At 35.6% G+C, this 15,325-nt stretch overlaps 1 protein-coding gene across 8 annotated transcripts in view; it reads left to right on the top strand.

Moving 5' to 3' along the window:
* Positions 1 to 15,325, top strand: part of RPS6KC1 (ribosomal protein S6 kinase C1) — a 201,582-nt gene that overhangs the window by 51,418 nt on the left and 134,839 nt on the right. For 7 of the 8 annotated variants that reach the window (XM_034666859.1, XM_034666865.1, XM_034666858.1 and 4 more), the window contains one exon: positions 11,860 to 12,222. The exons of the other annotated variant lie outside the window; for it this stretch is intronic. In XM_034666859.1, the coding sequence (XP_034522750.1) occupies positions 11,860 to 12,222 (363 nt within the window). The remainder of the gene's footprint in view (positions 1 to 11,859; positions 12,223 to 15,325) is intronic. 8 annotated transcript variants of the gene reach the window in all.

Raw genomic sequence — 15,325 nt, 5'->3', positions numbered from 1 at the left:
TCCCACCGTATAGGGAAAATTACTGTCAATGTTTAATACACTTCTCTAGTCTTTTTTCCTGTGTTTTTGTTTTAAAATTAAAATTATAGTATATGTATGTACTGCTTTATAGTTTGTCATTTTTGCATAATAATGAACACTTTAGCGTTAAGCATTCTTCTATAACATAATTTTTAATAGCTGTATAATATTTTCTCAAAGGGATGTGCCATAATCTCCTATTGTTAGGAATTTGTTATTTCCAAATTTTCACTAATTTTTGTGATGGATATTCTCATGTATAGATCTTTTATCATATCTCTGATGGTTTTTGATATAAATTGCTGAATTTCTGGGTCAAAGATATAAGCATTTTTTGCATTTAGTATGTATTGCCAAATTGTCCTCCAAAAAGTTTAAATCAGAAGTCTTTTTGCTTCCCTTTGCTTCTCCTAGTTGGACTAGAAAGATTCCTCATCCTAACTTGCTTGTTTTTCTTTGTTTGCTCACTTTGAAAGATTCTTCATTTACAATTAGGTAGAATTTGAAAAGGAAACAATTTGAATATTATTATTTATTAGTTTGTTTCGTTATCTGACTTTCTTCCTAGGTATTTTGATGGTCTTACTCTTCTGATCTAGTTTTATTTAATCATGATTTCCTTTGCTAAGAAAATATGATTGGAAAGGTAAGAGAGGAAATAAGACTTATGTCACCAGATTTTTGTGGTCAAAAGCCAAGAAACTGAGTACACATAATTTTACCCCTTTGCCCTTTGGTATTATTGTTCTTGTTAGAAAGGAAAATCAGGCAAAACATGAAACAGTACAATGTGATAGATGATGTGAAGGTTATAGTGACAAGACACCAGAGAGCAGACAAAAGATCTGTAACAGCATTTCCTTTCTTTTATGACTAGCTGTATAAACCAGAACTTATTTTTTAAACTTTGACTATTTGTTTATGAATATAAATGGACCAGGTTATATAAGGCCCCCAGTTAAGGAAATAAATGTGCGTTGAAATATATAAAATATTTTTAGATCATTAAAAAAAATCTCTTATGAAGTTTGTATATTTCTCAGAACAGTGGATAAATAATTTTGTAGACTGCTATAAAAGATTTTGATTTTGAAGTGCTGTCTGTACAGTTGAAATGTCAGAGATTGAAAAGATTTCCACTAGGTCCAATGACTCTCATCTCAGATTGTGGATTTAATGAAGTCTTTTGCTTTTAGGGAACAAAATGTGTTCTTTATGGGCATTCTAAGGATTTGAGAAAAACCCCTGAAAACAGGATATGTTGACAGGGTGCCAAAGTAGTGTCTGAAGCTGAATTGAAATTTGAGCTTAGCTGCCAGTAACATGTTTTTACCTTAACTTATTTTATTTGATATGAAGTAAGCAATTTGAGTGTATAAGAAGGGTTGACAAACTATGGCCTGTGGGCCAAATCCTACCTGCCACCTGTTTTTATATGACCTACTAGCTAAAAATGGTTTTTACATTTTAAAATGGTTGACAGAATTCAAAAGAATATTATTTTGTGGCATGTGAAAATTATATGGAATTCAAATTTCAGCATCCATAAATAAAGTGTTACTGGAACACAGCCATACTTATTCATTTACGTATTATCTGTGGCTGCTTTTGTATTGCAATAGCAGAGTTGATTAGTTGTGACATAGATCATATGGCCTACAAAGCCTGAAATACTCACTCTCTAGCCCTTAGAAGAAAAGTTTGCTGATCCCTGATCTAGCATTGTATCGTCTAGCCCACCTTTAAGTTTGGCTTTATATATGATCCTGAGGAAATAATTTTCTTTTCAATATATTTTCTTTCCTGAGAAACTTGAAAGTCAATATTCAGTGGTAATACAGATCCCATAGTTGTTCCCAAACTTAATTTTTACGTAGCTTTATTGTCCTGCTTATTGAATGATATAGATCAGTGGCTCTCAAAGTATGGTCTGAAGACACCTGGGTATTCCGGAGATCTTTTAAGGGGGTCCCCAAGGCAGAAACTATTTTTTATAATAGTCTAGGAAATTATTTGCCTTTTTCATTGTGTTGACATTTGCACTAATGATGCAAAAGCAATGGTAGGTAAAACTGCTGTGCCTGAGCATCCATCAGGACAGTGACAACAGACTGTCATAGGAATCATTGCACATACTTGCAGTAATGCCAATGCTAATTTTGCCTAAGAATGCCCTTGGTAAAGCAGTAAAAACTATTAATTTTTATCAAATCTCAACCTTTGGGTGCATGTCGTCTTGATATTCTGTGTGATTAAATGGAAGTATGCATACAACACTTCTGCATACTGAACTGCTGTGGTTGTCTTGAGGAAAAGCACTTGTTTGAGCCATGAACTAGCTGCTTTTCTCTTGGGACACCATTTTTGCTTGAAAGAACCTTTTTTTTTTTTAATAATAATTTTTTTATTATGTTATGTTAGTCACCATCCAGTATATCCTTAGTTTTTGATGTAGTGTTCCATGATTCATTATTTGTGTATNGGATTTAGAGCCAAAATGTGAGGAGGTGATTCACTCCATAACAGCTCCTCTGAGTGTAGTATTTTAAATGGTGTTTCAAAGGTGTATTCATTTTTCACTTGTGATTTAGTTTGCCAGTGAAATGAGCCAGAGGGGCAAATCTTAATATATCGTCTGCTGTTTCAAGGTCCTTCAGTAGAGTTAGAATGACATGGCAAGTATGTCACGTGTCAGAGAACAGATGCAGAGGCTAAGTGATCATTATTTTTATTAGTACCATAAAAATGCAATCAACAGGTCTTAATTTACCTTGAAGGAAAGTTTTCTGAGGAAAACTTTAAGAGCTGGAATAATGTTTTTTGTTTTTTTAAAATTATTATTTGGTAGTAATGGGATGGAGGAAACCCTTTTTAAGGTTTCATAAAACCAATGATTTGGTGATTAACTGGTAAATGTATTTTATTTAATACGAAATTGAAAATTACAAAATTTTTCAGTAGGTTTTTAGATAAAAAGTTAGATTTATGTTTTTATTTTATTTTATTTTTTTAAAAGATTTTATTTATTTATTTGACAGAGAGAAACAGCCAGTGAGAGAGGGAACACAAGCAGGGGGAGTGGGAGAAGAAGAAGCAGGCTTCCAGCAGAGGAGCCTGATGTGGGGCTCGATCCCATAACGCCAGGATCACGCCCTGAGCCGAAGGCAGACGCCTCACGACTGAGCCACCCAGGCGCCCCTGTTTTATGTTTTTAAAATGAAATGCTGGTCACTCTTTATCTCCTTTGTCCAGAGAAATTAAGCTATATATATATTTAAAGATGAAAGAGGATTGACTTGATTGTTAACATCTTATTTCCTTTTTAAACTTGCATCTTTTCATTTGATTAAACTTAGCTATGAAGTTAGTATGACATTTGTGGAAATCTGGCCAAAATGGTGCATTGGAATTGAGCTTCTTGACATGTTTCTCTCATCTGTTGGCCTGTTTGAAGGCTGTAGGTTGCTTTACTGCCATACCGGCCTTGATATTGGAGCCTTTGATGTTGGTAGACTCTCATCTGGTAACCTGTGTCATTTCCTCTTCCTAAGACGTTACTTGACGTCCTTTGCAGTTATGGGAGGGACATTTTCCAGGTGTATGCACCAAACAGAGAAAATAATTAGGTGATCATAAACACAAATAATTGAGAGATCAGCTTCTTATATGTAGATCTTAAGAGTGAATGTTCTTAAATGTCTCCTGGGGTAGCTGCTGCTGCTGCTTCCCCGCCCCTTCCTGGGGTTCAATTGTAGCAACTGTAGACATAAGAAAGGATCTATTAAGCTGTCTTGAATTAGCCATTTTAGAGTAAATGAGATGTACATTTTGAGACTAGCATCCCCGCATTGCTGGTCTATGTAAGGGATCTCTAAAATCATTTTCAGTTCAAGATTTGTGTTTTTAGTTGATGGAGGAGTGATCATTCTTTCCACTAAAGCACGAAGATTAGGGTTAAACTGTATTAAATTGAATAATGTTGATTAGTTTTAAACTGTTAGGGGAGACTAATTGGAAGGGTTTATAGTTACTTAAGTTTGAAGAAAATCTTCTGTGTCAATGTACCATTTTATTATTATATTTTTTGTTTTATTATTTGTGTTATTTTCATTTAGTTGATTTAAAGTCGATGCTTTGAGGCAGGATCATTTTAAAAAGGAATATTCTTCAGTTGATTGGCTACTTAAGAGCCTAAATCTATTGTTCAGGCAAACTTAAAGTCTAGAGGTGGTGTAAGATGTCAAAATATAGAAAGCCTGATTAAAAGTAATTTAAATTTAAAGTAGAATTTAGAGCGAATGTCCACTAGGTGGCACCGTGAGAACTCTAAATCTCGTTACTGGGATTATTCTAGGCCCTCCTGTATTATGAGAGTGGGTTTATTCACTTTGAAGTTCCTTTTTCTTTTAAGTGCTTGTCTACTTAATGTTATTCATTGTCCTTTGTTAGTTGAATTTTCTTTCATGAGGGAGCTTAAAATAAATAGGGAAAAGAGAATGGATCATTATTCTCAAGAAAAACACAAATGAGAATGTGTCATTGTATGTGTGCATGTAAAACAAATGATACAAATTATAAATATTGACTCTTAAAAACCCTAGGGCTATTGAGGATAATGTTAGCTATTAGGAGTTTAGGGGTTGGGTGGGGAATGTAAAAAAAAAAATTCATGATATGTCATGGGAAGTGTTTTAGAGTAGAAGGAACATTAAGAATGTTATATATAAATCCCTTATTCCACAATTAAAAAATTGGAACTTCAGAGAAGTAAAGCCGTGTGCCTAAGGCAGTCCAGGCATTCTAGGTAGTCAGCAGCAATTATAGAAGTATATTTTGAAAGAAGAGATTTAATTTTATGGAGAGGATGCAGTGAGAATACATATTTGGTATAGAAAGCTCAGCGCGAGCTACTTGTGTGCTGGTAGTAGGTTTGATTTGCAGAGAAGATTACGGAGAGTAGCAACATAAAAAGTTCATTAGGTAGAAAGGAAAGCCAACTCACAGATCTTTGTTGTTCATGATAAGATAACAGTGTTAGGGTTGTAATTTTGATTGATGTGTTGTTTTCTGAGGTTACTCTGTTTTTCACCAATTATGCAGTGAATATACTGGTGCTCTTTTCATAAATTTTCAAGGGTGAAGCAAAGACTTGTCCCCAGGATATTATAAAAATGTGAGACATCAAAGGAATGGTACTTTTTCGTAACAGTAGCTATTTCTAAATGATAAGTTGGTAATCAAGTACAGGAGTCTTAATTAGCATCAAGTTTCAGATTTAGGTATTTGCCTAAAATCATATTAATAAGGGCTTGTTTCTTAATGGAGATTGACATGTATGTCTTCTATCTCAGGATGACCTTTGTTCTGCTGCCTAGATATTTTGCTTTGTGTGTGAAGCATGAGTCATTGCTACTAGGAAAAGTAGAAATTCCCTTTCGTTGACTGAACCTCAGTGCTCAGTGAAAGCTATCAGCTAATAATAATGAGGCCATGTATTTTATATATAGTTGACCATGAGAGACCACCTGTTGTTCTAAAGGAAACTGATCTCTTTTTGCAGATGGTCTTCAAATACAGATTTCTGATAGTTTATAGTATAAAGATTTATTCTATAGCAACTCCACCTTTTCCCCTGGTGCCTGTCTTTCAGAGGTGGTGTCCTAGACAGATTTCACTAGACTGCCCTACTCTGAGCAGTTCAAAGCACAGAAGGTGAGGGTAGGTAGGTGAACTGGGATGCTATAGAAACCCCTCATGTCTGTAGCTGCTTTTTAACCGGTCACCTGGGGCCCTCTAATAGCCCTGAGACTTGAATCTCTGTGATATGAACCTGGAGGCAGAACGCTTTCATAGAACCTTTGACTCTTCCCCCTCCCATCTCTTCCCCAAAAGGCTGAGGTTTTTGTCTTGATGGTGTTGGTGAAGCATGTACCTTTTACTCTCATGATGGCTCCAGAGGGCCCCTTTAAACATGGATTGACTTCAGGTTGGTTTAACTTTTGACAAAGAGTCTCTGACTTGTCAATTGTTGCCCTGCCTTATCCACAATGTTCTTCCTACTCACCCTGAGAACCTCTTGGTTGTTGGCTGCTCTCTGTATCTTATTAACTTTCTTTCTGGGTTTTAGGAAGCTAGTTTCCACTTCATGTGCTATTTATATGGAGCTTTGTAAAAAACAGGTTGAATGACAGGACCGTGATTTCAAGGAGTTGAGCAAGCATTTTATTAAGTAGATGTGTTAAGGATATAAGGTGAACAAACTAGGTACTGAGTGTGTGTGTGCATGTGCGTGTGTAAGTAAATGGTTCTTTGCTGCGGTGGTGAAAGGGAAGTGTTCTCGAGTTGGTTGGGAAATACTTCATTGAGAAGAAGGGGATTTAGAAATTGCTTAAATGCAGAAGGGAAAGATTTCAGAGAATACTAGAAGACAATTAGTTGCAGTGTATGGTTGCGATATGATAGAGTTAGGCTTTTCAGATCTGGTAGGGTGCATCGTAAGAGGAGAATTAAAGGAAGAAGACAGGCAAGGAAGAAGTGTCAAGGGTTAGTCCGCTTCAAACAGATCTGTCTATAATCACTTCTGCCTTCTCTCTTAAGTTACGAATCCTTGGCACTGGCTGCTGGATGATTCATATGGGCCTATATTTCATAAATTATGTCTGTATAACATAGATTTATTCACAAATAAATTCCCAGTTTTAGCCCTTGCTGTATCTCCTTTGATATCCTTCAGATACTGAGGCTTAAGAGCTTGTCATCCACGTAAAGGAATGTGGTAAGAGTCACCTGTAATCCCACCGTATAGGGAAAATTACTGTCAATGTTTAATACACTTCTCTAGTCTTTTTTCCTGTGTTTTTGTTTTAAAATTAAAATTATAGTATATGTATGTACTGCTTTATAGTTTGTCATTTTTGCATAATAATGAACACTTTAGCGTTAAGCATTCTTCTATAACATAATTTTTAATAGCTGTATAATATTTTCTCAAAGGGATGTGCCATAATCTCCTATTGTTAGGAATTTGTTATTTCCAAATTTTCACTAATTTTTGTGATGGATATTCTCATGTATAGATCTTTTATCATATCTCTGATGGTTTTTGATATAAATTGCTGAATTTCTGGGTCAAAGATATAAGCATTTTTTGCATTTAGTATGTATTGCCAAATTGTCCTCCAAAAAGTTTAAATCAGAAGTCTTTTTGCTTCCCTTTGCTTCTCCTAGTTGGACTAGAAAGATTCCTCATCCTAACTTGCTTGTTTTTCTTTGTTTGCTCACTTTGAAAGATTCTTCATTTACAATTAGGTAGAATTTGAAAAGGAAACAATTTGAATATTATTATTTATTAGTTTGTTTCGTTATCTGACTTTCTTCCTAGGTATTTTGATGGTCTTACTCTTCTGATCTAGTTTTATTTAATCATGATTTCCTTTGCTAAGAAAATATGATTGGAAAGGTAAGAGAGGAAATAAGACTTATGTCACCAGATTTTTGTGGTCAAAAGCCAAGAAACTGAGTACACATAATTTTACCCCTTTGCCCTTTGGTATTATTGTTCTTGTTAGAAAGGAAAATCAGGCAAAACATGAAACAGTACAATGTGATAGATGATGTGAAGGTTATAGTGACAAGACACCAGAGAGCAGACAAAAGATCTGTAACAGCATTTCCTTTCTTTTATGACTAGCTGTATAAACCAGAACTTATTTTTTAAACTTTGACTATTTGTTTATGAATATAAATGGACCAGGTTATATAAGGCCCCCAGTTAAGGAAATAAATGTGCGTTGAAATATATAAAATATTTTTAGATCATTAAAAAAAATCTCTTATGAAGTTTGTATATTTCTCAGAACAGTGGATAAATAATTTTGTAGACTGCTATAAAAGATTTTGATTTTGAAGTGCTGTCTGTACAGTTGAAATGTCAGAGATTGAAAAGATTTCCACTAGGTCCAATGACTCTCATCTCAGATTGTGGATTTAATGAAGTCTTTTGCTTTTAGGGAACAAAATGTGTTCTTTATGGGCATTCTAAGGATTTGAGAAAAACCCCTGAAAACAGGATATGTTGACAGGGTGCCAAAGTAGTGTCTGAAGCTGAATTGAAATTTGAGCTTAGCTGCCAGTAACATGTTTTTACCTTAACTTATTTTATTTGATATGAAGTAAGCAATTTGAGTGTATAAGAAGGGTTGACAAACTATGGCCTGTGGGCCAAATCCTACCTGCCACCTGTTTTTATATGACCTACTAGCTAAAAATGGTTTTTACATTTTAAAATGGTTGACAGAATTCAAAAGAATATTATTTTGTGGCATGTGAAAATTATATGGAATTCAAATTTCAGCATCCATAAATAAAGTGTTACTGGAACACAGCCATACTTATTCATTTACGTATTATCTGTGGCTGCTTTTGTATTGCAATAGCAGAGTTGATTAGTTGTGACATAGATCATATGGCCTACAAAGCCTGAAATACTCACTCTCTAGCCCTTAGAAGAAAAGTTTGCTGATCCCTGATCTAGCATTGTATCGTCTAGCCCACCTTTAAGTTTGGCTTTATATATGATCCTGAGGAAATAATTTTCTTTTCAATATATTTTCTTTCCTGAGAAACTTGAAAGTCAATATTCAGTGGTAATACAGATCCCATAGTTGTTCCCAAACTTAATTTTTACGTAGCTTTATTGTCCTGCTTATTGAATGATATAGATCAGTGGCTCTCAAAGTATGGTCTGAAGACACCTGGGTATTCCGGAGATCTTTTAAGGGGGTCCCCAAGGCAGAAACTATTTTTTATAATAGTCTAGGAAATTATTTGCCTTTTTCATTGTGTTGANTCCTAGTTCTTATGTTCCATAGATGAGAGAAATCATATGATAATTGTCTTTCTCTGCTTGACTTATTTCACTTAGCATTATCTCCTCCAGTGCCGTCCATGTTGCAGCAAATGTTGAGAATTCGTTCTTTCTGATAGCTGAGTAATATTCCATTGTATATATGGACCACAGCTTCTTAATCCAGTCATCTGTTGAAGGGCATCTCGGCTCCTTCCATGATTTGGCTATTGTGGACAATGCAGCTATGAACATTGGGGTGCATATGGCCCTTCTCTTCACTACGTCTATATCTTTGGGGTAAATATCCAGTAGTGCAATTGCTGGGTCATAGGGTAGCTCAATTTTTAACTTTTTAAGGGACCTCCACACTGTTTTCCAAAGTGGCTGTACCAACTTGAATTCCCACCAACAGTGTAAGAGAGATCCCCTTTCTCCACATCCTCTCCAACATTTGTTGTTTCTTGCTTTGACAGTTTTTGCCATTCTAACTGGCGTAAGGTGGTATCTCAATGTGGTTTTGATTTGAATTTCCCTGATGGCTAATGATTTTGAACATTTTTTCATGTGTCTGTTAGCCATTTGTATGTATTCATTGGAAAAGTGTCTGTTCATATCTTCTGCCCATTTTATGATTTGATTATTTGTTTCTCGTGTATTGAGTTTGAGAAGTTCTTTGTAGATCTTGGATGCCAGTGTTTTATCTGTAGTGTCATTTGCAAATATCTTCTCCCATTCCGTGGGCTGCCTCTTAGTTTTTTTGACTGTTTCCTTGGCTGTGCAGAAGCTTTTTATCTTGATGAAGTCCCACAAGTTCATTTTATCTTTTGTTTCTCTTGCCTTTGGAGATGTGTCATGAAAAAAGTTGCTGTGGCCAATGTCAAAGAGGTTGCAGCCTATGTTCTCCTCTATGAGTTTGATGGATTCCTGTTTCACATCGAGGTCTTGCTTGAAAGGACCATTGACAGACAAACTGTCATTCAGACTTGGGTATTTGGCAAATATTTTTTCAAAAGCAAACAAAGTGAGCTGACACTTTAGGGAAAATGACTGACAGTATTTGTTGCCAGTGAGAAAATGTGAGTTTTCAATTCCAAATTTGAATTTTAGAGAACTTTTTTTTTTGTTTCTGTTTTTGTTTTTTTAAATCTTTACACCCAGCATGGGATTCAAACTCAGGACCCTGAGATCAAGAGTCACAAGCTCTGCCAACTGAGCCAGCCAGATGCCTGAATTTTGGAGAACTCATACCTGCTACTTTGAGCTTGACAGTTTCTTAGTGTCTAAAGAATATTCTGATGAGATTGATGATGATAATAACAAATGTGATTTTGGGGGGAATATTGTAATAATGAAATTTGTCAGTATTTGCAAGATCTGTATAACTCGGGGAACCAGTACTTTGAAAATGTCCAGTGTGTGATGTTACAAATCCAGGCACAGATAAAAGAGCCATTCAGTGTGCAAGACAGACCAATGGATTTGAATGTAACAGAAATAGAAATTTCACTGATAAGAATTTATATTCTACATAGCAACTAAGCCTTAAGAAACTACCACTTGTCAAGTTTTGGTATAGTTTCAAAAAATAATGTCTGTAAATATTCGAGAATGCTACTAAAATATTCACTCCATTTTCATTACACATCTATGTGAGATTTTCCTCAAATCTTTCGACCAAAATAACATGACAACAGATTGAGTGAGGGATCAGATATGAGATCTAGTCACCTTCTGTTAAGAAGATTTGTGAAAATTTAAAACAGTGTCACTTCTCTTCCTAAATACTTTTTCGTTTTGGAGAATATAGTTTGTTTTTTTTTTTTGAAAGATTTTATTTATTTATTCATTTCAGAGAGAAGAGAGCGAGAGTGCATGAGCTGGTGGGGGGAGAGGCAGAGGGAGAGGGAGAAACAAACTCCTCGCTGAGGAGGGAGCCCGACATAGGGCTTGATCCCAGGACCCGGAGATCGTGACCTGAGCTGAAGGCAGACACTTAACCAACTGAGCCACCCAGATGCCCCAAGAATATAGTTATTTTTAATAAAAATTATGTTAACATATAATGGTTTTTAGTGTTTAATTAAAAAATTTTTAGTCTGTTTAAATATTAAGATTGGTAAATATTTATAGGTATAATCCATAAAAACAAAAGTTTTTTGAGACTCTCAATTATTTTAAGAATATAAAGGGAGATCCTAAGACTTCATGCTCATTTACCATGAAGTCAGCTCTATGAAATAGGAGAAAGTTTTCATTGCTGAATATTTCAAAACACCTGTTTATTCATTTTCTGTCAGAAAACTAAGAGACATATATAGATCAAAGCTCTCTCTAAAAGCTTGTGGAAAAGATTGAAAGAAAGATTTCTAAAAATTTAGTCCTTTAAAAAAAACCCCACAACTAAATGGCATACATTTTCCAGATATGGATGATTATCTAAAAGCACACCTCTGTGAGGGTACATTGTATAATAGTTAAATAATGATTATATAATTGCTATAATAGTTGTAATTGAATGATAAGTCTATTATGCTTTATATGCATTAACTCTATTCCTCATTTAAAGTCCTGCATAATAAGTAACATTAAGTGACTTGCTCTTGGTCCCACAGTAACTTTTAAGAGCTGGGATCCAAGCACTTGTTTTTGTCTTATCCTGAAGCTCTTACTCTTTTCCATTTATCATAATGATGTTGTTACAAGATCTTGGGGTAAAGGCTCTTCTTTTTGACAACAAGTCTAGATAAAGAGTTGCCTTCAGTTTTACTGTGATAATTAAGGCAAAGGAGATTGGCTTCGAGAGCTTACATTGAGTGCAGACATGAATGAAGTAAGCAGAAACAAATTGCTAGGCACCAGTCTCTATCAGGCAATGACAGCCTTCCTAATCGACTTGGATAGTATGAACAAATGAATAGTCAGCATGATTTGTATTCTTTTTGGCTGATTCTTAATTTAATATCTATTTACTATTGTGATCATGTTTCTAGGTTTCTCCAGCGACAGTGATCTGATATCTCTTACTGTTGATGTGGATTCTCTTGCTGAGTTAGATGATGGAATGGCTTCCAATCAAAATTCTCCCATTAGAACTTTTGGTCCCAATCTTTCTTCGGATCCTTCAGCACTAGGGGCTGTTGCTTCTGACAGCGAACAGAACAAACCAGAAGAAGAACGGGAAAGTCGCAGCCTCTTTCCTGGCAGTTTAAAATCCAAGCTTGGCAAGAGAGATTATTTGGAGAAAGCAGGAGAATTAATAAAGCTGGCTTTAAAAAAAGAAGAAGAAGAAGACTATGAAGCTGCTTCCAATTTTTATAGGAAAGGAGTTGATTTACTCCTAGAAGGTGTTCAAGGTACAATTTTATCTGTATTAATATGTTTTGGAATGTTTTTATGTTGGTGTCTGCAAAGAAAAGTATATATTTATAAATATACTTTGCATATAATCTTCTGTAAAAACAAGACTGAAAATGAGAAATTACTGAAGATTACATGACCTGCATTTGGGGTTGTGTAAGTGGCTCAGTCATTTAAGCGTTCGACTCAGGTCATGATCTCAGGGTCTTGAAATTGAGCCCCGCATTAGGCTTTGTGCTGGGCATGGAGCCTGCTTAGGATTCTCTGTCTCCCTCTTCCCTGCCAGCTCTGCTCACATGTGTTCTCTCTTTCTCTCTCTCTCTTAAAAAAAAAAAACGACCTACATTTGGGTATATACTTTCAATTATATGAATGGAAGGCAGTATCAGAGCTGCTTTAACTCTCTACTTTGATCAATTAACCCAACAAGTTTTAAAAAAATGAAATCTCCATGTCTCTTGTATGAATAATAATCTGTTTTTTCTGACATGGCTAGTGTTCACCAGCCTTCACCTCTCTCTGAAGTATTTGCCGAGATTCTTTAGTGCATTTACTCGTGCTGGCCTGAAGAGAGGATATGAAACGTAAAGGCTCTTGATTTGCCTACTCTTCTGTTGTTAGTTGTCCTACATTCTCAGCTAATTACTGGGGTGATGTGGGAGCTGAATGTTTCTGAATGTCTGTTAGTAGGACTTGACTTTTTTTTAAGCTTCAGATTTTTTTTTAGTCATTTGTCTTTTTCTTATAGAAAGAGTGTGAAGCATAACCTTAGTTAGTCATGTGACTTTCAGACACATTAATCCAATGTTGATAGGACCTTCAGCCAATTGGATGCTTTCCAGAAAATCATTTTTACTGTTGTTCTGTGACCTTTGACTTGTTAGTGCCATTCAGAAGACCATAGTCTCCTGTAGCAGTAACACTTCCCCCGTCACTATGCTTGGTGTCCTGTCCAGTTTTCTTTTTTATTAGAGTATGAACTTTCGGTCTTCTAGTGTGGTATAAGATGAATACTTGGCTGCATGGACTGAAGAGGGAGTGGGTGTCATGGCATCAGTGCTTTTTAACCAGAATTCTGACTCATTCTCTTGTTTTTAGCCCTTACTCTGATTTCCACAGCTACCCAGTGCTACCAGTTCCCAAACTTTTGGAGAGATTTACAGTGTCATGTAAGTCAGGCAGCCTCCTTGAGTTTCCCAAGTCAATAACCACTCAGCCATCTGTTCTCTAGCTTGTAAAATGTTGCTGCAGTCTTCTCTCTTAATCTCTTTGTCCTTTTGGGCTTTTGCCTTAAACATAGTTATTTTATTGCCATTTTTTTTTTTAAGATTTTATTTATTTATTTGACAGAGAGAGACAGCCAGCAAGAGAGAGGCAGGGGGAGTGGGAGAGGAAGAAGCAGGCTCCCAGCGGAGGAGCCCGATGTGGGGCTGGATCACGCCCTGAGCGGAAGGCAGACGCTTAATGACTGAGCCACCCAGGCGCCCCTACTGCCATGTTAATGGAGTTTCAGAGAGAGCATTTCTCATGGTTTGACTGATACATTATTTTGATACAAATTTTTGTTTCTCAAGCAATGTCATGGTCAATTAGGGTTTTTTGTTTGCCAGTAGAGCATTCTGGTCTTTAAAGATCTACACATTTTTCTTCTTTGTCTTAACTCTCATTTTGGGTTGGGAATTTAATATCGAGATAAGTTGCATTTAGCTCTGATACTTTTCCTTTTCTTTTTAGATAATTGTGTGCTAAAAAATCACTTGTGTTTAATTGACATGGATACATCAGCGTGATATTTTTCTGTCTAAAAGTTATTTGCATTTAAATTTAGAGCACTTCATAATGTTACCACTTGATGGCACCAGAAAAATAAAAATCTTTATTTCAAAATGAGAATTATGGATGCATATCAGCAAATAACAGAATAATATCATTTAGTTAGTTACTTTGTGATATGATGGTGAATTATTTCTCACTAGAACTTGATACCAAATCTACTAGACCACTATCTCTAGGAATTTTACCATTTAAACATGTTTTTCCCATTTAACATATGCCTCTCTTTCTGAAACGACAATATCCATTCCTGCCATGGATTGGTTTTTGTTGGTCAGTGTGCCATCAAATCCAAAAAATTATACTTGACTCATTGCTTTTAGCCTTTTATTGTTTATTCATAATGTGATCAATTTTTTTCATACAAACTGTGGGAACCATAATCACAGAATTCTAATTTTTAACCAATATGTAAAATAATCTTTGTTTTAGTCCTTATGGTTATACTTTTAACTATGTGTCCAATGTAATGTCAGGGCAGTGCTTTTGGTCGGTATTTAAAAGTGTACCAGTCACCCCACCTAACAGATGTATGGACATTATTGGTTTAAAAAAATTTCCCCCCAGTTTTATTGAGATATAATTGACATATAACATTGTATTAAAGGTGCAACATGATTTGATAACATGTATATATTGTGAAATGATTACCATAGTAAGTTTAGTTAACATCCTTCCCCTCACATAATTATGTCTTTTTTTTTCTTGTGATGAGAGCTTTTAAGATCTACTCTTTTATCAACTTTCAGATATATGATACAGTATTTTTTTTTTTAAAGATTTTATTTATTTATTTGACAGAGACAGCCAGTGAGAGAGGGAGCACAAGCAGGGTGAGTGGGAGAGGAAGAAGCAGGCTCCTAGTGGAGGAGCCTGATGTGGGGTTCAATCCCAGAATGCTGGGATCACGCCCTGAGCTGAAGGCAGACGCTTAACGACTGCGCCACCCAGGCGCCCCTGATACAGTATTTTTAAACTATAGTCTCCATGTTGTATATTACGTCCACAGAACTCATTAATCTTAGAAATGGAAGTTCATACCTTTTGACTGCCTTCACCCACTTTACCCATCCCCTACCCCTGCCTCTGGTAAACACCAGTCTCTTCTATGAGTTTGGTTCTTTATAGATTCTACACATAAGTGAGATCATTTAGCATTTGTTTCTCTGTCTGATGTGTTTTACTTAGCATAATGACTTCAAGGTCTATTCATGTCACAGATGGAAGGATATCCTTCTTTTTTGTGCCTAATAGTATTCGTGTGTG

The sequence above is a fragment of the Ailuropoda melanoleuca genome, chromosome 8 (genome assembly GCF_002007445.2).
Source record: "Ailuropoda melanoleuca isolate Jingjing chromosome 8, ASM200744v2, whole genome shotgun sequence".
NCBI lineage: Eukaryota > Metazoa > Chordata > Mammalia > Carnivora > Ursidae > Ailuropoda > Ailuropoda melanoleuca.
This window is presented reverse-complemented; position numbering and strand designations above follow the sequence as displayed.